Here is a 27997-nt window from a genome sequence, read left to right as displayed (position 1 = left end):
ACGGGGATCGGGGAAGACTGAAAAGGACCTCACAAGAAAAACTAGGATCCCAGAATACACCGTGTCGATCCAAATGGGATTCATATGATCGTTGCATGGTTAATTTCTCCACAAAACTCCGGAAGAAATACACTACACAAATTCTGAGGTTTTCTTTCTTTTACCTGAAGGTTGACACCTAATGAAATGATCATAAGTTACTGCAAATGCAGACATCCAGACTACAGGGGGGGAAGCTTTTTGGTAAAAACATCGTGAGATTACATGGAATTATAAGAGTGGTAAAAGACATCTGGTGTTATTTCTTTTGAAAGCCAATTCATATTAAGTCATAAAACTGAATACTGTCTTACATGTCAAAAGATTAAAAAACACCGGTCAATTCCAGTTACAGGGGTAGGGAAGCTCAGATGGGGACCATGGCTGGTGTTTTTGATCTGTCATCCTCTGAACTACTCTGTATGCATACTCTCAAGTATCCACTGGTAATGTCAATTACTTTGCTACTCAGGGCATAACATGACCTGACCTTGAGGGCAAAAAGTTCAGAGCTAACCTTTGAAGAAATACTTATTACAAAAAAGGAAAAATATGCACAGTAAAAACGTATCAAGAAAAATGGTCAATTGTGATTCTCAAGAAAGTTCTTAAAAAAATTCAACTATCCAGATAAGAAGCAATTATAGCTTTTAATAAATGACCTCTTGGTTAAGATATGCTTTGTTTCATTAAAGACAGTCATATTTAATGACTCTAGGAGATATTCTAAAAAGAAAAAAATAGAAAAAAAAGAAGAAAAATCCCATTATAATGGGACAAAAATATACTGTATTGCTGCATTACAAATTTGGCAGAACGCACCTTACTAACCAACAAAGGTGAAAGGGCAGCCCATTCTTCACACAGACATGCATGGTTGTGGCTTTGGCATGAGTGACTTATAAAGGTGTGCCCTCATCCACTAGGGCAAACACCAGAGAACCAATACAATCCAAAAAATGTCACCCAAGCCCATCCAAGCATGCCATTTATTACTAAATATAGCATAGCTCCAGACACACACTCACAAAACCAAACAAAAAGAAACAAATGAAACTGAACAAATTCACAAAAACAAACTACATCCGAACAGCAAAGACAGTACCAGAGTGCAGCTGTGTTCACAAAGAGGTTTGCATCAATACTATTAGATGTTTTTCATTTTCTAGTGTTCTCTTGAATTTATCTTCCAATCCAAAATAGGACAAAAAAGATTGTTGTTGTTTTTTTCGGGGAAACATTCAATCAAAGTTTGTCTGAGGGTGATCTTCTCTCCCTGGGGCTTAGATTAGCCAATGGACCGGGAGCTGAAGTGGTTAAGTGAATGAGGTTTCCCCATAGGAAGATGTTTCTAGATAGCTTTGAGAAATGTTGGTAACATTAGGCTATGGGAATGGATTTGAAATATACAACTAACTAAATCAATACAAATGTACTTCTTTGCTTTTAAGACTTTTTGATATATAGCAACTTAGTAATCAGTTGATCCAACTGAAGTTTGTGAAAATGATGAAATGAACAAAAAAAATATGGGGAGTCTTTTTGTAAACAGTAATCAATGTGTCGAATAGTAAACCTTAATACCGCAGGTCTTTCATTGCAACCCTATGTTGAGAACTCAGTTGATGCTGGAGAATACTATACTCAATACTGGAAGAGAAATTTAAGAATCTTAAAATCCAGAAGCAACTTTGGTCAACTGTGCATCTACATGTATCACATGTAAATGAGTTACCATACTGTGAACACAGGTCTGAATGATATGACTTAATGTTCAATCAAACTGTCACGTCAGTAGTTTGGAAAACCTGAACAATCTGTTATGTGTATATACAAAGATGACACCCTCTTCTATCATACATTAAAAATGCACTGAGACTGAAGAAAAAAGAACATTAAAGTATAAAGAATCCCAATTGCATGGACACGCTCCTCATTCACAGAGACCAGGAGCCCAGCCGGTCCATTTGGATTTGAGAGGGAAAAACAAATGTGATCTAATAACAATATAGAATCTTGTTTCAAGCCCCAATGTGGAGAGAAAGACAAGAAGCCGTACACTGGACAAGGTGGGAAGCGGTCGAGAGAGAATGCCAGAGTACTGCACTAACTCTAATAATAGGTAGTGTTGTAGAGGGATTTGTGCTAAAAAAAAACAAACAAACAAGAAAACAAAAACGAAACTGAGGTCAGAAGGTGGACATTATTGGCCATTTTGGTGAGGCAGATTTTGCTGCCCCAAAATGAAGGGGGAAGCCAAAATAATGTGCAGCCTTTAGTGTCACCTTGAAGCTGAGATTACACCCTCTTGCTGCCTGAGGACACAGGCACAGTATGGAGATCCTTTAGTCACACTTGCTGGGTGAGTCCTGCGGCATTTACATTTAAGCCACAGGGGTCGGGCAGTATTAACATACCTTGGCTGTGCAATGCTAAACAGTCACTATGGGTGGTTCATAAAAATGGAAATTATTACTTAAAGAAAAGTGACAGGAGTCGTAGCAGGGGTATCTCATAGTAACAAGCAGTGTATTCAGGGAAATTTAGTACTTATCACTTTTATTTCTGTTGTCTTACATGACAAAAAGCCAAATGATACTGCAAGTACATTCCACCATTTTGGTGTCCTTTTCAGCGCAACCTACGAGTGAAATTATGCTTGCGTTATAAGAATAAGTAATGAAACATGTTTTGTATGATACATTAATGCATTTTTGATGAAAATGCCACTTTTTGAAGGATGGTTATTATTTTTCAGACTCCTTAAGACAAACATCTAATAGAGATGGCAGGAATTTGCTTTGGCCAGTGAGAACATAAGGTGTAATCTAGCTTTCTTTCTCAACATCACACAGAAATGCATAGCAGGACATGCAAGCACATTTACAAACAAGCAAATCTCATCGTAGAAGAGTAAACATGCACATGCATATATAACAGCACAGTCTTTCTGTATCAATGTCATTTGCATAAATCAAAATTGAAATTTAATAGTAATGTCAATTATTATTGTGGCTTAATTTATTTGAGATTTGTCCACAATTTCTGATCAGTACTTAATGGAGAAAAGCCTTTTCAATTTTTGATGACAGCCTATTGGTGCATAGAGGCATTGCAATCTTTTTGTGTGCTTGTGAGTGTGCGGGTAGTGGGTAACTGATTGATCATAAAGGGTGATGTGTTTGCCTTATAAAAAGATTTGAAATCAAATGATGTTACTCGGGTGATTAGAATAAATGACAAATAACATGATTGCTTAGGGCTAAGAACTAGTGCTGGCTTTAAATGTTTTCTCATGGGATTGATCTTGGTAGTGTGTGGGGACATAAGATAGTTTAAACTTTAACTACTTAAATGGCTTTGTAGTGACCTGACAAAAAGCCCACTTGAAATTCAGGTTACAGTCATACTGGGAAAAAGTAAACACTTCTATGAATGCGTAATCGAAGCATGAAAATCGCTAAATAGTGTCCAGCACTGCTAAATAGTGTGCAGTCTGAACATTGGCCTTTTCTGGTTTGACTTCTACAGAATTTCATAGGTAACCATACAAATCCTATAAATGCTTTTAAAAATGGCTAATAGAAGAAGAGTGTTGTTATGTCGAATCAAGGAGAAATTTACACCTGAGTTCTTAAATATAGCAGAAATACTCGCAACACACCTAGTGACAAAATTTGAAACATGAATTTAATATATTCTATTGAAGTTGAACAATTTACAAAGAAACTCTACAGTGGGTGACATGGTTCAGAACAAGTGAAATATAAAGCAGTTTACATTATTCTCCAATGTATTTAGCGGGATTTCCTTATGCTCAAAGTCTACAACATGAGCAATAAAAATACTTTTATTATTTTAGTCAAATCAACTAGACATTTAGTTCTGTTCCATAAGGTGTGTGCATGTGAAAACAAAAAAGAAGGATTTTAGAGCCCTTTATTACAATTTGATTGTGTGACATAATTTTGAGAAAATATAACCAGGCACCATTCAACAAATCCAATCGCATTTAGCTGGTGCTGTAAAACAAAAAAGCTCTGTATCCTTCAGCACTCGTTTGGCAACAGCAAACGTGATACTGAAGTCATTCTATTGTTATTGATCTGCACAACCCCGTAATTGGTGTCGCTTGATGGCAGGCTAAGATCATCATGGAACCCAATCAGGTCTAACTTTTTCAGTAATGGATCAACATAAACAAGATGACAGGAACACTGGCTGTATACACACTTATTATTTCATTCGGCATTTGCATCTAAACTCCAAGACTCAAGAAGCAGAGCAGCATCAGATTGAAAAAAGGAACAGAAAACTTACAAACTAATGAACCACAAACAAGACAAACCTTTTAACAAAAAAAAGAACAGAAACTAAAAAATAAATAAATAAAAATACACACTAATACAACGCCGTTGTCACAACACAAAAATCAACTTAAATTAAGGTAAGCCAACAAAGGAGTGTGTGAGGAAAAAACATTTAGAAAACCAAGAAAGAAAAAAGAAGGAACTGAACAAAACACAAGGAATGCAGAAAGAAAAAGACCATTGGGGCCAAAGGGATTTTGCACAGGCATGCAAGCGCAGTTACATTCTCCCATCATGCAACAGGTCCCGTTATTTTCACGTGCTGGATTTCCATGACAACACGTGCAAGAAAGCTTTTTGGTGCAAAAGCAATACCAAAGGATGCAAAACGTGAAAAAGCCCCACAATGCAAACATAAAAGTAAATTAACAAGACCCGAACTAATCGGGTTTGCTTTCATCATTTCTTCTTTGGAAATAAATAAAAAAAATATTATAATCATTTAGCAGTTTGGTTTAACTGTACTTTAGTTTTTTTCAAATTAGTATTTAATCGAGCTCTGCAAAAGGCAAATACAGCTATTGTTTTTCAACATGTTGATTCTTTTTTTCAAATGTGGGTTAAAAAAAGTAAAAAAGAAAAAACACACCAACCTTCTCGAAGCTCTGAGGGATGTAAAGGGGTTGATGCAGAACACAATGACATGAGGAGAAGAGAAAAATAGGGGAAACACAGAGAGAGTAAAAAAAGCCACCTCAAGGTGTTTAGCTGCAGCTACATTTCCCTTTTCTCTTTTTCCCTTCTTCCCTTTCTCTTGTACCTGCTATCAGTAACACCCATCTTCAAAGTACACTTGCCTGCCCTCCCCGTTGAAATAAACTTTGAACCAAAACAATCAGATTCACCCCAGTGGTCGCTCTGCTGCCTACTAGGGAAAAAGTATTGAGGCGCCACTGGAGTCAAATCAAGCGTGCCATACTCATAATTCAAAAATTTTACAAGCTCTTATGGCCACAAGCAGAGGCTCCTGTGGTGGCCGAATTTGCTTTTAGTAGAGAAAGAAACCAAATCAAGAAAAAATAAAGAAAAACTAATGAGAGATTGAAAAGAAAACAAAAAAGACACAGTTTGGGAGAAAATTAGCAGCTGCAGTTTAAAACTTTTAAAGTCAACGTTTTAAGAGGCCAATGTGCAAAAATTTCAATTTGGTTTATGTTTGGATAATACTCGTTTTCGCTTCAGTACAGTATGCCAAATATCCAATAATTTTTCCCTGTCATAAATGATGACTTACCACAGCTGCTAATCTCAAGTGCATTTTGCTTTGTGAACAAAACATAGTCAACATCAAGTATCAGAATAAATTGACAAAAGTTAAACTGAAAACAAACAAAGATTGACACCATCACAGCATAACAAGTGTGGTACATAGTGTGAAGGTACTTGAGTAATTATGAAGCTTGTGTACTCTTTTCATTGCATGCTCATGGAGCCAGTGTTCATGGTAAACTGAACAAATAGTTGGAAATGATATCAAGGTACACCTGCTATTTCTTTTTACATGTTATTTCTTTTTAAGCAAACAAATGCTAAGCATCCCAGCGCTGTATCCATTAAGTGTTCCCATCATTTCTTTTTAATGATTTTTGTAGAGGCTTGACCATAATTTCCAATAAATCATTTAACTTCTACCATTTTGCTACTTCTCACTGAATCACAACAGAGACAGCTAAAGCCTCCAGGATGAATGTTGGCAAGAAAAGACACTATTCTTGATGAAGCATTTTTTTAACCTTCAGCTCCCCGCAGTTGAAATTTTCTTCTCGGTGCTTCTATTTCACTGAGTACGATGATAGCAATAATAATGAAAAAGCAGCTCCCTGACCCATTTTATAATGTCAGAGTAGTGAATTATTTATTGGGAACAAAGTTATTTGGTACACAGCAGAGGGAACAAACTGAGTAGATACCAAGGCATCTTTATTTAATATGCACAATATAAATAATACATGCCGAAAATGCATCTGCTTCAATTTATTAAAGCTCCCGCAACAGGGATTCATTGTCATTTAGCATTAGTGGTTGAGGATAGGCTTTTGTCTTTATTGTCTTTTTCCTATGAAAGTCCCTGGTCCCTACAACTGATTGTTTTTTATATCTTCACTTTGCTGGAACATGCCAGCCAAAATAACTACCGACTGCTAAAGCCTTTAAAGATAATACAGCAAAGCAGAAACAGAGAAGCACTATAGATTTATGCTCCAAGCAGCATGAGCCAGAAGTAGAGGAAGTATACGGTTTATAATCTATGCAACAGATATTTTGTGTGTGTGGGTGTGTATATGTGTGTAAATGTGCGTGTGTGAGAAACCACATTTTCTTTTGGGTTTCTTCCCCCATATAGAGAAAGCCAAAGGAGGAGAGATTTTGATTGGTGGGCAATGTTACCTAGCCACTCAATCAAAATCACAACTTACCGTTGCGCTCCTTTACCTGTAAAAAAACCTCATAGAAACGAAGTCTTTCCAGACATTTTTAGGGGGGTTCCAACTTTCATGTAGGGGCAGACAGTTACAGGTAAAAGGTCTTTGCAATTGATAAAGTAAAGACATACAGCTCGTTGCACTACACATTTCCTTCCAAGTGAGTAGGGGAGGGCATTGAAAGACAAAATGGAGCATAACAGCATAACAGAGAAAAACATTAGTAGGTCAATTTATAGTTTTACATTTGGAAGTTTCATTGCATAAGAAATTACAAATATTGGAAGGCAATACTATAAAAATGTTTATATTACTTGGGCATTATTTTGAAACAGTTTGTGAAAATACAGCTGGACTAGAACGGGACTGAATGAAAATAATAGTTAAGCTGAACAGTAATGCTACTTAAGGTGGAGCTGCATTTCTAAAACATTTTAATTATAATGAGTAATGTTTAAAATTTTATTTGGGGTTTTTGGCCTGGTTCTGGGACCGGGTTGTTCCCTACCTCGCACATAAAGGTTAGCGGGGGACGAGTAGCGCACGCCTTCCACGTTAGACGCCACGCACTCGTACTTCCCCTGGTCTGTCTCCTCACTGTTCTCAATCTGCAAGGCACCTGGGGAAATGACACAGTTCAACAAAGACAAGATGGAGGGGGAAAGAAACAGAGAAAAAAAGAAACAGAGGAAAAAAAAAAGAGCAAGAAGGAAACGATTAGTCAATCTGACAGCGAATAGGCATGAAGAAGTCAAACAATCTTTTTAATGGTGAGTTTCTCAAATTTCTCATGGTCATTTCATAAAGAACCATTTATCCCAGCAATGGTTACGCAGACAGGCATGACTAACCAAGTTCCACTCCAGCCTCAACCACCCGTTGACAAAAAGAGAGGGAGTTAAATAAATCAAAATGTGAACTGAATCAGTCACAGTGTATTTGCAGCCATGTTGGTGCTTGCAACTCATCTAAGAACAGAGATCTTTTGCAAAAAGCAGCCACAGAGTAAAAAGAGTGTGATGAAATGTAATGGAGAGGGAGAGTGTTGAGATGATCTTGTAAACTCTGTGAAATTAGAAAATTATCATCTTCCTGAAAGTTACCAAGAGAGAGTCTGTGTGTGCAGAAGGGAGGAGGGGTCATGGGAAAAAATACACATATATAAACAGCAGTTCATGTCCAAATGAGCATTGGCACGGTGTATCGTTACACTCTAACCCTTCTGGAACTGTGTGATACCTTCTCATGAGAACAACAATATATGGACAAGCATTAATGCAATTAATAACTTTGGAGATTGTGTTGTTTTTAGCTGTTATTGAGATTTAGACACTGGGCAGTTTCCGTTGTACCACGGTTTATTTATTATTTATTTTTATGTGGTTTAAACTTCTTTTAATGAAATAATGAGGGTTTTTTTTTCTGCTTGTATAGAGTGCACAGAGTCATTCCCCTAGCTGTTTCTGGGAACTGTCAGTCAGCTGTATGGTGGCTGAAGGACGGGAAACCTCTGGAGCATTTCCCCTCAATAAAAAAGTAGTACAAAGTTGAGCATTACTCTTTTGAAGATAACTTCATTTTAAAGTAAAGTATGCAACATGCTACCTGTGTTTGCATGTGTATTTATATAATTTAAAATAATATATTTATGTATTATATTATGTATATATATTTACCATATTTTTGTTGTTATTTTGTTAAAAAGGCCAATTTATATTGACCATGACTGATTTATAATAGCAATAAAAGGGTAAAACGGTGGGTGAAGACTTTTCATAGGCACTGTACCTAATAAGAGTCAAGTGCATTAAAAGTAAAAGCACTCAATCTTTTAATTACAACACACCTGCACCTCTATTTGCTCTACCTCATTATTTTATTATATGCACACAGTGCTTCTGTTTCTCAAACACACGCCTTTTCTTATCTCCATATAGATGTTATTGCTTGTGTGTATAATAAAAGACAACCCCAACGTTCAGCTGCAACACTGACAAAAGGGATCAGGGGACAAAGGAGGGAGGTGAAACACCAGGCATCAGATCATTCCTTGTTAGAGTGCTGTTGACGGCACTTCTTGATGATATCATTAGGGCTTCTGGCTGGCTCAGCAGACAGATTGCAGCCCGGGTCTCTCTGACAAACATGGCACCGTCGCTTGTTAACGTTTAGCCAGGAAGCATCAATATGCCAGCAGCTGCCCTGAATGCTTTGTAATATACTAGAACCTTCTCCATCACATCTGCAAGTGAACACATTGTTGTACAAGGATACAACTGCGGAACATTGGTCAAATAACATGTTTCCGCTCATCCACAAATGAGACAATCGATCCTGGTTAATTATAAAGATTAGTCATGCTTTCCCTGGGTTTGTCGCCTAATAGAGGGAAGAGTATTTTAGACCTCTGGGTCTGTACAAATATATTTGAGAAGAAAACAAACCTGAAGCTACAACAATCGATAACGCCCCCAATTTTTTTCTTTACTTTCTCTTCATTTCCCTTTCCAGCTCAGATCATCCTCATCACTCAGAGGGCTCTGTTCTTGGCATGCAGCTCATGAACCAAATGAAAATATCTGCCTGCAGATTGCAGGTGGTGCAGTTTTTGCTGTGGCTTTATGCAAGCATCTGATTTGGATCTATTTGATGTGCGCTTGGAACAGCAAATGCCAACATGGTGGCAGGTGGGTTGGAATGTGCTCAGAAGCTGAGACCACAAAGTAAGACCTGTATGAAGTTCAACTCCAGGTGGACGGTTCCAGAAATTTCTGCCAGCGGCTTGTCAGATTGGCTTCCTCCCCTGAATTTGAAATATTTTTAACGCTCCTTTTGTTAAACCACAAGCACTGCTGTGTGTGTGTACATGTATGTGTGTGTATATATATAAATGTGCTTGTTTGAGCAGACAGGGAAAGCTTCATTTGTAGCTCAACATCTTTTGTGGAGGTTTCTCACCAGGTGACCATATCTATGTTCTCAAGTACATTTTTTAGACATGTAATAATAGTAACATATTCCTTCTTTTATATTTTTCTTTCATTTTGCCATATTGTCTCTGAGTTCTAACTTTTTATTTTGTTTACTAAAATAAAAATTCTCATCACATTAATGTAATTGGTTATTTAAAATGAAAGCAAACTATAAAAGAAAACCACTAATTAAAAAATATTTTTAAAGACAACAAATCTAAGATACAAAATGAAACAAATGTCCCTTCCTATCCTATATCTACAACAGCAGCATGGTCATGCATTCACCCGTGTGTTTTTTGCGAACATTTCCTTTTGTCTCCTTCTTTTTAAGCGACTGGACTCTCGCTGTTTTGCATAATTGCGTTCTGTCTTCTCTGGTAGCCTGTGGCTAACCAGCGCGCATGTGGCCAGTTGCATTTTTTTTCTCTTTTATCAGAAAAAAGAGGGAACCATAAAAAATTGAATAAATGCTAAAATTATCTTTCATGAACACAATAAAAACCATTCACAGAGTGTTCACACCATGAGCGTTTGTTGATAAAGACTCACAAATGTTTGTATTGTGCTTATTAAGTGAGTCCAACATGGGGCTTAATGGGATGTTGTCCTTCTTTCCAGCTACTGAGTTTCATAACAAAAGAACAATACTCACAAATACCAAATAAACATTGGGTTTGCTCGATTTCAGTGTCAATTATGAGCAACAACTGTTACTGACAATTTACTTGGAAAGCATCCTGAACACCAACCAGGGCTAGCATAGGACATCATAGCATTTTGACTTTGATTAATTGTTTCAGACACAACCCAAAGGAAAAAAAAACTATGACTACAGTTATAAACTAAATAGCACAAAAGCCTTGAAGTAATTACAGAAACAGTAATTGTTTTATGATCTAGTTCGTCTAAATAATAAATATTTTTAAAATATTTGCTCAAGTTTTTTTGTTTTTGTTTTTTAGAATCAGAATTCTTTTTGGAAGTTTATATGTTTTTCAGAAAAGAAAACAGGTATTTCATATCAACCATAAAATCCTTTGTTCCCTTATTTAGAGAAATATTTTATTCAGCTCACATTAAAAATGACATGACTACTAAAGGATTCTAATCGAAAGTGAAGATTAATCTTCAAATGTCCTGGAACTGAACTGACTTTCAGTCTACTTACTGGTTACAATGACTACCAGTAATCTTCAGAAGGGCTACCCAGCTAAGATACGTTTTCTTTGCTAATCTAAAAGGATCCAGACATGAAGATAGAGTGGCTACAATTCAGGTAAACAAACCCACTGATAGTAATGACATCATCTTCCATCTAGACCTGTTTCTCTTCATCTCATTCAGAATACCTACAAACCCTCCCGTCCTTCAACCTCCACTGTTACCCACTCATGGCTGTCCTGCAGTATGTTTAATGCCTTCATTCATTCAATAAAGAAGGTCGTAATGGGCAGTGAGTCTAGAACATTTATCCTAGCCATGACAGCTGCCCAGGTTAAGAGAGAAGTGTGCCTCAAACTGATCTTATAAGCAGCGAGGTGCCACGGTTCAACAAATACCTGTGTCAGAAAAGAAGTTTGTTTGTTTTGTTTGTTTAAATAAATGGTTCATTTTAAAATGGCATGTCTGTATCTCTGTACGTCAAAAACTGGAAGAATTTAGATTTGCTTCAAAGGCAGAGTTTTGCTCCTAGGACAATAAATTTTGTAAACATTTTTATAAGAGTTTGAATATCACTTCTGTAAGAAACTTTCAAATTACACAACATGATAATGACATGATAGAACCAGACCAAAACAAGTACAGTAAAAGGAGGTAAGATAAATAAGTGAGGACACAATTAAGAAAGCAAAAGCAGAAAAGTTGAAAAGGGAATTTTTAAAAAAGCAAAGAAGGGCTGGCACAGATGATTAATTTCATAAAGCGCCTAAAGCTGTGGTCTGCCCACCCTGATCGCTGCTTTATAGCAGCTTTAACATGTGCACATCCCTCCCAACCCCAGGTCCCCCACCCCCCAGTCCCATTTGTGTAATTCAATTAGTCTGCTCCAGCGGGCCTTGATTGATTTGTTTAGGCGATCAACAAAATGGCTGGCCAAGTCTCACTCTTTCTTTCCCTCCCTTTTGCTCCTTCTGCGCCCCACTCAGGCCTGCTGGTGGCACGCTGCTCTTTTCATCATTTTATCTCTCTTTTTCAGATCATGGCTCTCATTAGTCCCTCATTTCTTCTCTCCAGTCATTTCTCCTCACTCAAACAGTGCACACTAAAGCTCACAACAGTCTAATTACAGCTCCAAATTAGCAACTTACTGAATCAGTGGATACATAAAAATAATAACGTTTGTCATACACAAATTATACCTACTTAAGTGCAAAGACAGCTGCAGAGTACTTTTATTTTTTTAGTGCTTCAATTTTCTTAAAGGGAAATTGGTCACCAAAAACCATGAAAGTCTGTTTAATAGCGTACACATATTTTGAGATACAGTCATTGTTATTGAGCAACGCAGTGACTGTAAAAATGCATATTAAAACCCCACTAGTTGATAGTAAACTGTAAGCTACTGAGCCCCTGTATAGTTTGAGGTTAAAAAGTTCAGCAGTAAACCCTTGGTTTTGATAGCTGCATGACTGAAGACAGCCACTGTCACTTCATGGCAGCTTCATGTGAACTTGCCATACTCTCTTTGTCTCGCTTCTTCATCAGCGTCCTCATTGTCACTCGGGCAATGCTCGGTCACAGCCCCAAGGTCATTCCACTGTGACCGCAGCAGCGTGGAGCTCAACGTGTGACGCTGGAGTTGTCAGAGCCCATCTGTTGGCTTTTAACGCTCTTATGGAATTAGTAATGACAAAACTATGGTGTTCTGCTACCTTTACACCTGTTTTGCACCTTCAGGTAACCACCTGCTCAGCTTAAAATAAAAGTAAAATAAATGCTATTTAATCATTTTTAGAATCTAACTTTTCCAGTGAATTTTTTTGCACTATGCCCAAGTATGAATCCATGTTCTTCTTACATATAAGCCGTATGTTCCTAATGGCGAGTTAGTATGGGCAGTAGGGTAATGTGTTATGAAGAAACAGCCTTAGGCAGCTTATGTAATTATGCAAAACAAAGTTCATAAGTAACGCTTGCTTTTGTTCACCATAATATGATTTATGAGCCTCTCTTAATCAAACAAAAAGAGAGGAGAGGAGGGTTTTTGCTATGTCTTTCATAAGTAAGGCTTTAAAGAATAAAAGGTTTAAAATTAGACTAAAACCTCATGATGTTCATAGATGACTGATGATGGAGAACCTTAACCTTATTCTAGTAAAAAATGAGTCACCTCCTTGGCTGTGGCAAACTGTAATTGGAAAACCAAAAACATTGATTCTGTCCCCTCGCATATGACCAATTCTGACAAACTGAGATACACACTTACCTGCTTAGGCTGTGGAACAAAAGCATTTTACAACAAACACACTGAATCACCAGGGAGCATATGTTTGAGCAATAAAACCTGATGAATATTTGCAAGTGAAAAGTAAACTATCTAGGGAAATGGAAAAAAAATAAATAAATGAAGAGAGAGACAAATCATTTGGGGACTGATTTGTTGCACCCATTTACAACTGTGTCATTGCTGTCTTTGCTTTATATCTTTTTGTTCGTCCTCTGGCATTATCAAAGCTGTTGTTTTATTCTCATTTAGTATGCCAATTCATGCCAATTTTCAAAAGCCAGCCAGTGCACCCAGAAGCCTCCCCCGTCTATGCTGCAGTACAGCAGAGTGGAGGGAATTAAAAACAAGTGCAATTTATGCCAGTCTCTGCCCAGACATCTCCAATTACAAGGGGGGTGCATTAACATACATGATGGGCCTGGTGCTCTGGTGGTGCAAAGAAAGATCAAAAAAGATAAGGAGAAAGAAACAAGTTAGTTACTAAAGTTGTCTTTTATACTTTACAATGAAAAATATCAACATTCAAGGCCACCTTATCCAGGTCTCTAAATTACTCTGCTCTACTTACACATACCCCCACCCCACCCCCCAAAAGTAATAATAATAATAATAATAAAAAAGAGCCTTCATTATGCTTTGCAACCAGTTGGCATCACAATTAAAGTTTCTCAGTAGTTTCATGACTCTGACGATGTAGAAAAGACAGTAGAGGGGCACAACACAGAACACAAACATACACAGAAGACCAGCACATAAATGATGACATGAGACATGAGAGTGTGAAACACAAAATACTACTCTCACAAGCCTGGCACATAAAACACACAAGACAAACACAGATGAAATATTGATGTCAGAAGAATAGGAGCTTATTTTATTTTATTTCTTGAAGAACAGTCCATTATTACATGTTTAGTCACCTTAACTGAATTAGAGGTGGTTATGCCTGCTTATGTGTCAGTTAAAATATTTTTATCCTGTTTTTATTGTGATGGTTAAACATCTTACCTCTTATCGGAGTACCCTCTGGAGGAGACACAAAAATGAAGACATATCATCAGTTAAGTTTAGGATTAATGTTAGTAATCGTTAGAGAAGGTGTTTGGGTTGGAAGGTTCACTGAAATTAGGTTATGAAATCATTAGGTCATTTATAACAGAGATGGGGACTTTTTTATTGAACCAGATAAAAACAAAACTAAAGAAAAGGAAGCTTTTTGTTGCTGGTATCACAAAAAAAGCCTGTTTTTATTTTTGGTACTCTCCTTTAGCTTTTGTTTTCTCCTCCTTCTTGCCTTACATACATCATGTTGGGAAGTGTAAAACTTGAATTAAAGAACCACGAGGTCTTAGCATTTTATCATTCCAACATTTCAAAAGGGTGTGAGAGGTTTGATATTCTGTGCTGAGACGAGATGCTCCGAGAACACAAGATGATTATTATTTTTTTTTTGCAAACTATGGAGAAGAGGTCAGTAAAACGGTTAAAAACATCAATACTCTGCGCTGAATAACCAAATTGACAAACCTAATGCAATAAGAAGGAAATCACCATTGCACAGGAATTTCAGGTTGTACCTCAAGGCACATTCTATCCTTCAGACTGAAGTTCCTTTTTTAATTTTGCAAGTCATAAACCTGTTAAACTGTGACAGATAGACTTTTTACCTCAAGGTTCATCCCTGCTCCCTTGTCATTCAATCCCCTGGCTCTTCCTATTGTTTCATTTCACGAGAATTGTATGTTTCTTTATTTGTTATTTACTTTGAGTCTGTATATTGTTACATAGTTGTCTGCAAGCCAAATGCCCCATTAGGGACTATAAAATATTGAGTTTATCCAGTTCTAGGCTGTTGGCCTTTTTAAATGCTGTCTGGACTGCTGCTATGAAAATGTATACCCTAAAGCAAAACTCTGGGCTTGGTTAGAGGCGCCAGCTTAGCCTTAGTCCCTCCAAATTCAAACAAATCTGTCTTTTAGCTCTCTGCATTTTTCATAATAATTTTCTTTCTTCTTGTATAAGCTATTCTTTTATTCATTTTCTTTCTTCCAGATTGTTTGTTTTGTGCATCTTGGTTTCACTCCAAATCTAAAAAAAGGTTTCAGGAAAAAACCTTTGACCATGTTTATCGCTTATGCTTGCCAGAAGAACAGCATTAACAAAGAAAAGGTGCCCTATTTGGCCTATGGCAAGGGTCAAGTCTAACAGTAATTATTACCATAATATGTCTTTAAATTTCTGCCATTGCATATGGAGAAGTTTGTAAATATGTCTTTAATGTTTTAGATTTAAAGTAGTCCCAACAAGTTTTGTATTTTTGATTTTGATTTTTTGCAATACAATACGAAATGTGGGTGCCTAAACAGAGGGATGGACCTTTCAAACACTTCTGGTCTGATAGTGATTGAATTTCTGTGTACTGTCTGTAGAGTCATGCTTTGTGATACCAGCAATAAGAATTCATGGAGTTTAAAGTTCTGCCTGGTTTGCAATGAACCTTTATTTTCATGTTAATCCCTTCTTAGTGGTTAAAAAGTTTTTCTATTCACATATGTGTAAAACATGCAACTATTCAGATTAAGCATGATATGTTGTGTGAATATTAACTTCATTGACAAAATTGCCTATTTGAACAATGCAGAAAGTCAGTGTTTAGAATTTATTTTTTGTCTCACTTTCAATTTTACTTTACTGCGTAAACCCATCTGAAAAGAAGCATGGAGTACCCAGAGCAGGATGAAAAAAATATTTCAGTAAAAGCTAATGATCATTGAAAAACCAGGCAAAACTAAAGTAATATTTGAATAATTTCTGTAATGATAATCCAGATAATTATAGGGGCAAATCACAAGGCAAAGGACAAGAGGACACTGGGAAAGTTATGTTGTTATTGTGTTAGGAATTGCTTAGAGGCTGCGGGAAGCTGGCTTATTTTGCTGTAGCTCAGATGAATTTTAGTTGGGAGTTAGGAGGTTACTAGCTGAAGGTTAGAGGTTAGGTTAAAGTTAGGTTAAGGTTAGAAGGAGGTTAAGGTTAATAAAGCAGGTTTATACAAGGGAGAACTATCACATCATAAAGAAAAACAACAAAAAAAATGAATGAAATGAAAATAAGAGACGTATACTGAGGTGGGTTAGGGATAAAGAGGTTAAAAAGAAAACCTAAAACAAAGGGCATTAAGGGAAATTACATATTGTTTTTAATATAAATGAGAAACACGTTAAAGTGATAGCTTGAAACTGCTATATATATGTTTTTTTTTTTAAATTGCAACCGCGTGAAAAGAAAACAAAGACCAGGATCACAGACCAGGCAAACTGAGTGTGCAGGGACTAGCCAGTTTTCAATTACAGTGACAAATCCACCTGTATTAAGGACATACAACCTAATTATAAGCTTCTCTTCTAAGCTTTGGTCATCCAAGAGTTGATCAGATTAGGCTGAAGATGACCTAAATACATTTCAACATATTGCTGTTCTCACTTAAGTTATCAAATATGGTGTTATTTTGATTTTATTGTTTTCCATAGAACTTCCAGGTGTTTGGGTAAACAACCCACTGGATATTTTTTAAAAACATTGCAGAGGACTATAAAATGGCCAGAGGCAATTTGGACAGAGATGTTGCACATCTGCATGTAAGGCGAATAGGCTTGCGTGATTGGCTGAGTGTCAAAGTCTGACCATCGTCCAGAGGGCATCTGGCTGACCTTCTCTTTGCTCTAGACCCCCTAGGATTCTGTTTATGCGGTAGCAGGTCTCACGATAAAACAAGCCTATTGTTAGCACATCTGCAAAGGTTTCAGCCTCTGTGTCCAGATTGGCTTTGATACCAAAATGTGAGTTTTTTCCTGTAGATTAAGTGAGATTGAATTCAATATGAGCCACATCTGTGCAGAAAACTGTAAATTAAAAAAAAAATTAATGCAAAGTCAGATCATAATTTAAAAACCTTTATATTGAAAAGGGACCCTAATCTTTGTGAATGCTCCTCGTCATCCTCTCACTGTCAATGTCGCCTGTGGTGAATCATTCTGGCTGACAAGGCCAGCGAGGGCCTGGGGTCTGCAACCATGGGAACTAGGGAGAAATGTCAGGCTACCTACACACCTCTAAAGGAGCCCCTCAGGGGACCTTGATGCAAATATCACTGCCCCGCCAGCACAGCATGGTCTGGAACATAAGGAACCAGTCTGCCAGCTCGTCAGCCATCTTTCAAACAATACTTAATTTATTCAAACCTATTAAGGCAATGGTTTGTTTCTTTTTGGTTTGAGTGAAAATACAGTGAAATTACATTTGTCTCAGCATCAAAGAACAAAGGTCTTTTTTTGTTCTTTGCTCTTTTTGTTTTACTATCAAAACCCAAATAACTGAAAGTTACCTCTTAATAAAAAAGAGCAGAACCTAGGGACTTCAAATTGTCAACATTAGTTTCATCAAAAATGAAAATGAAAAACAAAAATACAAAATTGTATCTTTTATATCTGTTTGACTGAGCGGATAATGATTCTAAAACCTGTAGACTATTTTTTCCCCTCATCTGCAAAAGTCCAAGTTAGCTGCTAAGCTTTCAAGCAAAAACACAAATTAAAAGGGAAGTTTCCAAAGGTATTACTACCTAGGGAGTAGAGGTGTAACGGTATTTGTACCGTGATGATTTGGTAGAGATGTTTGGAACAGGTACACTACAGATATGTTAGTCACATGTGATCACTGCTCCCATCTAGAACTGGGCATAACTATTATTTACCTGCATTTTGGGAATAGCCACAACAAAAAATAAGTAGAGGAAGACACTATTTAAACCCTCTACAAAGCATAAAAGCAGGTTCAGAATACCACACAGAAACCTACAGACCTGCTGTGTGAAACAATTCTGTGGTCACAGAATGATCATGGAGAAACAAAAGGTCATTTAATCAACACTTTGAAAAGTACTATGGCAAGCCATTCGTGTATTTAGTTGATATTTTCTGATATTAAGTGAACATTTTCCCATTCTAGCACTCAGCTAGCTGAGAAGCTAAGTTAAGTGTTTCACATTTTATTTATTTTATATTTTTACACTTGGAGATGCTATTCAGTATTGTTCCATTATGTATCAGGTCTGGGTCAAATTAACTGAACCTTGCTTTTTGGATATTTGTTTTATTCTTTATCTTATTTTATTTTTTTTTAACCCAAAAGAACAATTTCTAGGCTTTATAAAAACTTTCTGTTTGACACATAGCCTGTTTGAAACAGTTTACATTTTAGACTAGATGATAAAGACTGCACAATATGACTTTTATTTTTATAGTGAAGTCACCAGTTGACTAGTTCTACATTGATGTACATGATTTGCTACTTTACACCCTTCTCACTTGGCTCTTCTTTCTATTTCTTGCTCCTAATACTGAGGTACATACCGAACTATGACTTGTTACACCCCTACTAGGAAGTAATGTTTGAAGCAATGGAAATCTATTTCCCATTTTGCAAATATTAGTTTGAAATTTTGTGTTTTGCAAGTATCTGAAAAAGTTGGAAGGACACAGGGTTGTGGGCTGAACTTGGGTGGTTGTAAGAGAGAAAGAGAAGGTTATAAAACACTACTTGGTATGCCAAAGAACTATATTTCACCAACGACCCTTACACATTGTGAGTTGTGAATACACTGAAATTATTGTGTTGGATTCAAACAGAGCTCAATTATTTCTTTAAAGCCTGCCATCGTGCTACACAGAAGCAGGAAACAGACATCACAGAGCAGTGATGAAGTAAAATATGAATAATACAATCACAAAAAGGTAAATAAAGGAACTTTACTTTTCAATGTAACAGAGTAACTCCTAAAAGTGTAAAATACATCTAAATTGTGTTGAGTTTATATGTAAATTTGCTTTAACATACCAGATGGCTTAAAGAAGTTGCTCAACAAGTCAACTCAACATAAATAAAGACTTTGCTGCTGAAGGAGGGCCATGCTGCCTTTTTAAACTCATAAACCATCTTTCTTCACTTTGAGTTTCAGAGAGAAAGGGTGGAGGAAGATAAAGCTGACATTAAAAAAGAGTTTGGTTAAACTAAAAGTAAAGGTTAAGGATAAAAAAGGAGACCACAGGGAGCAAATGGAAGAAGTGGAAAAGGTTAGGGTTGGGGGGGGGCAAAGGGTTCATGCATTTTGGGATATAGTTTGAATATGGCGTCTGCTTCAAGGAGAGTGGATTGGCTTTATGAGCTTTGCATGGCACTTACCAAAGCTTTCTGAAAATGGCAAAGCAAAAAAAAAATAAATAGGAAAAAAGGGAAAACAACATAATTCATTTTAGGTCTGGGTTAAATATGTTCGTTGTCAAAGATTTATAGAAGCTACAAGTTTAGCGAGTTTCAGTTCTGATTATGAAATGTATTTTATTTAGAAAAAAAGATTAAAGCTGATTTTAAATCACTTCTTATTTTTGGTTCATTTTCTGATTTATTGTCTTTTTAGTTTTAACTTGGGTTATGAAAAAAAAAATGTTTGAAGGCTCTGTGATGTGCACCGAGACACATCACATATTCAGACACCAATACAGACAAAACATTTTGACAAAGAGAAAAACATCATTTGTTCGGGTCAGTTAAACAGGAAACACAAAGACAATTAAAGATTTCACAAAAACAGACAAATGATACAGAGGTTAGACAAGACAGGCAGCTGAACTTCTTTGTTCGTTAACCACAGAGGCTCACAACCCACACAGCCACGTGGAACAGACTCCCAGCTTAGACACTTTTTAGACGGTAAATGGTCTTTCAAGTAACCACAAGACAAGCTGAAAAATTATCAATAATCAATCATAATTAAGACAATAAAAACATTGTACAATTTATGCCATATTATGTTAAAACTGTCAGCCTATGTTTAATTCTTTGTAAATGCATATTAAACATAGCCTGACATCATCAGCAGTTTGATATCAGTATTATTAGTAAGGGAAGATTGTAAAGAGACAACATAAATATCTAGTCTCATAGGATAGAATTGTTTTAAGAGTGCTTATTTTGTTTCTGTCAGTCATAATTTACATCTTTACATTGCTTTATATTCTGTTGATCAAAACTGATGATAACAATACCATTAAAAACATTGAAAACACACTTATTAGGCAATCCTAGAAATAAAAAAGCAAACTTATTATAGAATACAATGCAACGCATGGTATCTACACTTTAAGATCAAAAATAACTATCAAAGCAAAAACATCAATGTTTGGGCAATTTGAGAAGCAATCAGTCAGTCTCGTAGAATCTCAGTCAGTCTAATAAAAATATATTAGGAATGCATTTGGTCTTTAAATTTAAGCAAGTGTGGCTATTGAGTTTTACCAAAACACATCAGTAGATGTTGTCTGATATGTCAGGGTCTTTGACAGTAGCAGGGATTGAAATAAGTCATACATTCAAGTTGTTGTTTTAGAAATTTAAGACTAAAGATTAACTCAAAACTGAGGGTAACTTCAATATACTTAACATCTAAAATCTTAAATTGCTAATGTAATTCCATCTTGCTGTGTTTGGTCAGGCATGAACGATAATATGATAGCATGCTTTTTTTGACTGTACAGCCACTTGAAGGCCTCAATTATGGCAGAAACTCAATGGCAACAGAGTCTTTATTTAGTGGTGTCCATCTTGATTTACATTTGCAGCAATGAGAGTCATTGGATTTTTTGAATGGTGACAAATCATCGACTTAAAATATCTACCCTTATTGCCCAGAGCCACTGCAGGGCCTGCACTTAATTAGCAGTATAATTAGACTTTGCTTTACTGGGGCTCTCTGCAGGCTTTAATCAATGGGAACAAGACAACATATCCACATCTGACTTCTGTCTCTAGAATGTGGATCTAACTCCTCTTGTGTACTAATTCAGGGGAGGGATGTGGCAAACGATTGAACCACATTCTGTAGTTACAGTCATATATATATACACATTTTTAAAAGATTTCGTTTGCACCATTTACTAACATGCGCAATAGCCTTAAATTTGGTTGTATTTTATTTTTTACACTCCTTATCTTCAGTCACAAACAGTCAACACCTGTTGACCCACATAGAAGGTAGTTTTCAGGATGTTTAAACCGTTGTTGTGCTTTTCTTTGGTATAACATTCCATTCACGCACTTCAGCTGAAGTAATTCTTAGAACCCTTGAGCTGCTTCAAAAACCCCTAAAGTGGGATTTGTTCTACCATTCTCAAACCTTTTTTTCTGTTTATGGCTGCAGTAATACACTGTATGTGTATGTGTTCCTTTCCAAACAATTATACCTCGTATGATACTAAGCAAAACAAATAAATCTATTATAAAATTATTAGTTGATCATTTAAAAAGATAAAAGAGGGGAAATCTGACTTCAGCTGTGCAAACTCAGAAAAAGTCATAAGAAATGATAGCAAAGATGTTTTGTGACAGCAGTTAAAGAGGCAGCAGAAAAAGAAAAAGATGAAAAAATAAATTTGAGTTTTCCTTACCTGATCGTAGCTGTTTAATTCGTCCATTACTTGTACTGGGATCTATGGGCAGAAAGTCTTTGTACCAAGTGATTTCTGGGTCAGGGTTGCCACTGGCAGCACAGAGCATGGTGGCCGTTCGAGTGCGCTCCACCACTTTAAGCTGAGGTCCCATGTCAATGTTGGGAAAGCCTGGTGGGAGAAGGTCCTCTGTGAAAAGAGCCAGAAAAAGAAGACATGGATTAATGATAATCTGATTTTTTTTCTATTTGAGGATTTTATACATATTTTGTATTTTTGGATTTAAGGATAAATTGTAACTCATCTCACCCGTGTTCTGTTATTTCACTTAGATATAGAGCCCCTCAGGATACAAACAATATAAAAACTGAAATGTGCAAACAAGAAGCTTTGTGCCAGCTAAAGATTGTAGGTGAATAAGTGAACATCCTAATAAACTGAGTAATGATCAATAAACTATGAAAATAAATTTGTAAATAAAGTGCACAGATTGAAAAAATGCACCCACAGATTGTCACTTTTTTCCTGTATGCACCAGTAAAATACTAGAATATCTGAATTAGGTAGCAAATTTGTTTTATCCTAATAAATATAATGATTCTTTCCATGGTCATTGCTTTATGTCAAACATGTTTCAAGGTTTAAACAAGCCTTTAATTAATTTATATCCGTGTTAGCATTTCATAGGCCTGTGTAAACAGTTTAGTGTTCTGTTAATTTGCTCCTTTGGTTAAATATTCTGCGTGCACAGAATTTCACAGGAAAAAAAAATTGCATCATAAACAGAGATTGGGAATTGTGTTATATGCAGCCCTATACAGAAAAAAAAACAGGATAACCAAAATCATCCTTTATCCAAAGTTTGTAAGAGTAATCAGACTTGCTATTATTATTATTTCTCTTTCAATAAGAACCATGCGTTTAATAAATTCTTTGTATTTTTCAGGAAAAAAATAAACAAGAGATGAACAAATGCCTTTATATGACAGAAAATAGTCATCAGGAATGGTAACAGAGTGAGACCTACTGCTAAACTAAAAGAGAAATCTGGCAAATCAAAACCTCAATTAAATGAGACTCATATCAGTTTGAGTTTAAACAGAGCTCTCCATAACCATCACTTTGCTGACAGTCACTAAATCCCTCAAAAGTCATGTTACTGAGCACCAACTGAGAAAAGAAAGTGATTAGATATCATATTTTTTAAAATTAAAATAGTGCAGGAGTAGTTTTGTTACAGTGTTGTAATATTTCATTAACCCCATCCCAATTCAAAACCACGTTAGCACTTAGTGAGAATCACAAACCAAGCGATTACCCTACAGCTAATAATCATGCATGATTGAACCATTATTTTACTTTTAAAAGATGACAGTGTAGTGCACTCATTGTTCTCCTCTCTGCTGTCTTTGGGGCAATTAGTCCCATGGGTCAAATTGCCTGACCTTTACTGCGACTGGAGCCAGAGTAGTGATTCATTCTCAGATGACAAAAGCTGTGAGGGAGGGGTACCCAGAGCTGTAATAAGCATCAGAAGCTCAAGGCCACATCACAAATGGGAAAGGATTGACTGACTGAGATGTTGGCCAGTGGCACAGAAGAGCTCACTTGGCAAGCCAATGACTTCATGTCCACTTTGTAGACATCATAGGGGTCTCTTTGCAACACCACAAGCACTAAATTAAAGAAAATTAGGCCACTTAATTGAATAGTAGCTTTAGTGCAAGACTCATAAATCAGGGCATGTGGCTCTAATAGACACCCATAAAAAGAAGTTTTATGTTGCATGTTACATTCTGTGTATATATCATGATAGCTTAAAGTGATAATTATCTGAATATCTTCTACTCTTGCCCATTGTCTTCCTGTTTCAAGGCAAACTCCTAAAGCAGACTCCACCCAGAGTGAAAATAAATAAGTTTTATTCATTTATGAAGCTTATTTTACATATCATAATTTTTCTATAACAAAATAAGTAGGTTTCATCCACCTATACAGTATGATATACTAGGACTGATTACAAACAAATGTTCACAGTTTGAAAAATGAAACCTTAGAAAATACAAGACACATGGCAAAAAATAAAACACAGAAAAGAAATCAGATGGCCTCTAAACTAAATTCACACAGGTTACTTCTAAGGTTAACATCACAATGCAATAAATATTTCAATGGCAGTTTTAAAAAAGTACAGGCATTTACTCCCTTTTAGGTTCTGAGCTGTATCCTCTCTATCATTTATTGATGATCATCCTTGCATAATCTCTTTATTCCAGTTCACCTGAAGCTCAGAGAAGCTATAGCCAGCACTTCACTTTGCAAAGTTACACAATATGTTCTCACAAATTCACTTCTCTGTGTGTCATCAATGATATATGTGTAAGATACCATCAAAGGTGCTGCACTCTTGTATGCCTCTTGCTAGTCCTGTCTGTTGGAGAGGCATATCTGCAAAGGAAAGGTCTGGCCTGCACTAGGAGTGTTACATCTGATGCATTTGATAGTGCTCCGCCTATCTGTACATCAAATTGCATTAACTTCATAGTATGAAACATTACACCATGGACCACACAGATCACATTATTGTAGCAGAAAAAAAATACACTGCGTAAGTGGATTTGAAAGTAATGTAATTAGGCAAGAAGCAGAGGCAAATCTGGATGAAGGAGCAAAAAAGGGCAGAAAAGGTGGACTATCTGACAAATCGACCAAAGCAGCAGTGAACAAGCAGCAGGGATGGTGGATTCATGGAAAGATTATACTATCATTACAGCTGCTCTGACCTGATACAGCACCAGCAGCTTTTCCTGAACAAATGACATGTATGCTGGCTGCTCTCTTCCCTGGGAATACAGTCTGATACCATCTCTCGGCCTGAAGCTTACAGGCTGTGTCGATAAAGGCGGTCATGCAAAAATAAATAGATCACTCATCGAGGGAGTGTTACTTTAGGGTTAGCTAGCTTGGCTGAGAAGGGGAAAAGGCAACCAATGATATAAAGTGACCGAATCCTTGTATTCCCAAAGGGCCAGTCCTCCACGGAGTGGCATAGCAATTGCATTTCTATGATTTGTGCTCTCTGTGATGACAGATCTACAATCCACTCATGTGAATTATTGGTCAATGACAATGTTGGTGACTGTTTGCTGGGAGCAGCCCTCGTCATTTAAGCCAACAATCGTGTGACAGCACAATGAGACATCTGCTGCAGTTACACCCTGCATTTTAGCAATAAATATATAGAGGTTTCAAAGATAAGCACTTGCTCACTGCCTAGAACAGCAGGTTTCATGTTGGCTCCACTCAATTATAGGGCTTGATCTGCATGACTGCAAAGCTAAGCTACAAACCATGACTTTGAATTTTGTATTTTTTGGTGTTGTTTAAGTAAATTGTCCTCCATAATTGTCCTCATTTTTGCTATGCCATTTAATATCATTACAGAAAACAGATGACGATGCAAAGCATTTAAAAAGACTCTGGTTAGCTTAGCTTCTGCCTGGCTGTAATCTTTTGACTCATGTCTGCTGTTATGTTCTGTTTTCTATGGTGCTTTTTTGCCTTTTAAAAATGCCTTTTTTTGCTCTTTCACCTCCTATCCAGGCTGTAGAAATAAATTGTTAATAAACTATCTCTTAAAAAATGCTAACTGTCATAATCTCCCACATCATTTTCAACATTTCCAAGGTAAACAGACCCTTCAGTGCATTCTGATAAATGGAGAGTTCAAGTGGGAACAAGCTAGAACTTTAAACGTTCTATTAGATATATTCACTGCATAGTTACTAAGTAACTGGCATGTCATCCATTTCAGTTGTAATGTCATACAACACTATCAAAAATAACTTAGATTGGTTTTTTGTGTGTTTTTAACTTCACATTCAACTTCTACTTAAGTCAGTTCACAGTTGTGCCATAAGGCTGCAAAACATTCCCTCGCTAAACCCTTTGTTCTGTTTTGATAATTTACACAGACCAGACAGGCCAATGCTTTTGCACAGAATATTGGTGCTGAAAAATCAGTTGAGTGACAGCAATGTGACTAGTCAAAGCAAGGTGCTTTGTAATGCACTTCTGTGCAGTGTTTTGACCCTGTGACTACCTCCATTTCTAGCTTAGATGTGAAATGAAGGTGCATCATTCAGGTCTTTAAAACAACTGTGTCAAAACATCTTCAGTAAGCATTTACCCCAGGCACATGGCAGCTCTACAGCCTTTCTTTATTCACTGATGTGCCCAAATCCCAAAATTTTTCATGAAGTTGTTTTGGCAACTTTGCAGCTCTGCTTTCAGGCTGAACAAGCAAATGAACCACCAACACTGGCGGGTTATTCCTTTTCATTGGTCAGATTTTTACACAGTAAATGGATGTTGACATTATACTGCATAAGCCATTAATTTTTAAGTAATGCCAACATCAGTGGCTTTAAAACTACGTGTTCTCAGCTACTATTTTCCAGAGTGGAGAGAGTCGTAACTAATGATGTAGAGAGAAAGGTGAATCCCAACTGGCTGAGACTGCAGCAAAGTGCTATGATGTGCTCCACCATACCCCGCACCTATTACTCATATTATTATTTTCACTTACTGCAATGATTTAATTTCATCAGCAGCTTAATCAGGTTAACTGATTACCCGGTGCGGCAGCATACACACAAAGCTTTAAACAGGCACGAGCACTAATATCACAAAGGGACTGCGGGGACAGGAGCAGAGTGAGATCAACAGAAGGGAGGAGTGAGAGAAATGGAAAAGATATGATTAAAAGTGGAAAAGAAAGAGGATGATAAACATCATGGAAGAAAATGAGGGGCACAGACTCTTAGGATTTTGAAGAAAACAGATGTTAAACTAAACCCTTTTCACACATGAGATGGGTAACATTAATGGCATCATCAGTCTGTTAAAGCGACAGCATAAAATCATTCATGTTGGTCAACTTTACTTCAATGTTCCTTGCAGCTTTACTTAAAAGTGCAAGCAAGGAAAGCCATAGTAAACAATGTGATATTTATCATTCACATGAGCTTGGACATTAGGAGAAGCAGCCCTGTCCCCATACAGTAATAGTTTATTACAAAGAGTGGATGGTCATTAGTAGAGTTTGTACTAAATTTTATAAAACACTCAGAGCCCAAAATTTACAGGCAGTTTAAAGATTGTTTCAAATGCCACACAATTGGCCGACAAAGCCTCCACAACCAAAAGGGATCAGTTGTTTGAGTCTAAGTGATTCTTATCCCAATGACCTTTACAATTGACAACTAAAATCAATTACAAATTTTCTGTATTACATTCAAGATAGCATTTGCTACTCTTTCAGAGGATTGTTAGTTTTGTTCTGCACTTGTTTGTACTGTGAATTAACAAGCTTTATATTTATACAGTGGAAAAGCCACTTGTAAATTAGACATCTAAAGGAACACTTTCCAATCAAAGCAAATGGAAGTTAAAAATAATTCTTTCAAATTCCTTTCCTAAATGAATCTTTCTGTGACATTCCTAAAATTGTATTACCAGTAAGAATCTTGATGAACTGGTTGAATAATATGCAAAGAAATACATGGGATCCATGGTATAGAAAGATCCAGGGGACAGAAGAATAGCAACACACGGGAAATCTAATCACAGTGTCTCTGGCCCCAGCACCGATAGCCCTTTCTGGATAGCCATCTCAGCTGAATAAGGGTTATTATACAGCCAGCACTCAACCTCTACCCTCTACTCTATTCCCAGAAAGACATCTGATGTCCTATTAGTATTCTCCACACCTAGCACATCGAGCCACCAAGGGCAACATTTACATCAAAATCTCCAAAACTACAACCTGAGAGAACCGCACTGGGGGAGCAAATGAGAGGAAGGAAGAACGGCAGTAGAAAAAAGTGATTAAAGGAAAGAACTACTAAAAAGTCTGACCACATGACGACCCCGCAATGAAATTCTGTCTTTTTCATTTGTGTTTTGAAGATTTTTATAAAGGTTTTAGCTTATCTGTCAGCTAAAATTGACTCAAGCAACCCATGGGCATGGATGGATGGATGCAAACTTTGCATTCTGTGTTTCTTGAAACTGCTGCAAGGAAAGCAATAAACACTAGATGTCTCAGTGAAGTGTCCTTAATTCTAGCTGTGCTCCACGACAATTGCTTCCTCAGTACTGGATAAAGAAATGTAAAAACTATCCAGAAAATGTAAACATCTGAGAATTTTGAGCAATACTGTCAAACATACAGCATGTT

The 27997-nt window shown here is 36.7% G+C and overlaps 1 protein-coding gene across 24 annotated transcripts in view; it reads right to left on the bottom strand.

The window, feature by feature from the left end:
• ptprsa (protein tyrosine phosphatase receptor type Sa) overlaps positions 1 to 27997 on the bottom strand; it is a 214226-nt gene that overhangs the window by 63428 nt on the left and 122801 nt on the right. For 12 of the 24 annotated variants that reach the window (XM_017413357.3, XM_017413362.3, XM_017413363.3 and 9 more), the window contains 5 exons: positions 21757 to 21945; positions 19496 to 19504; positions 14264 to 14281; positions 7341 to 7451; positions 5003 to 5014 (listed from right to left, as the gene is read on the bottom strand). In XM_017413357.3, coding sequence (XP_017268846.1) covers positions 5003 to 5014; positions 7341 to 7451; positions 14264 to 14281; positions 19496 to 19504; positions 21757 to 21945 — 339 coding nt within the window. The remainder of the gene's footprint in view (positions 1 to 5002; positions 5015 to 7340; positions 7452 to 14263; positions 14282 to 19495; positions 19505 to 21756; positions 21946 to 27997) is intronic. The other 12 variants (XM_017413364.3, XM_017413369.3, XM_017413375.3 and 9 more) reach the window with 3 other exon arrangements.

The sequence above is a fragment of the Kryptolebias marmoratus genome, linkage group LG24 (assembly GCF_001649575.2).
Source record: "Kryptolebias marmoratus isolate JLee-2015 linkage group LG24, ASM164957v2, whole genome shotgun sequence".
NCBI lineage: Eukaryota > Metazoa > Chordata > Actinopteri > Cyprinodontiformes > Rivulidae > Kryptolebias > Kryptolebias marmoratus.
Note: the sequence above shows the minus strand (reverse complement) of the source record. Positions and strands in the feature narration are given on the sequence as shown.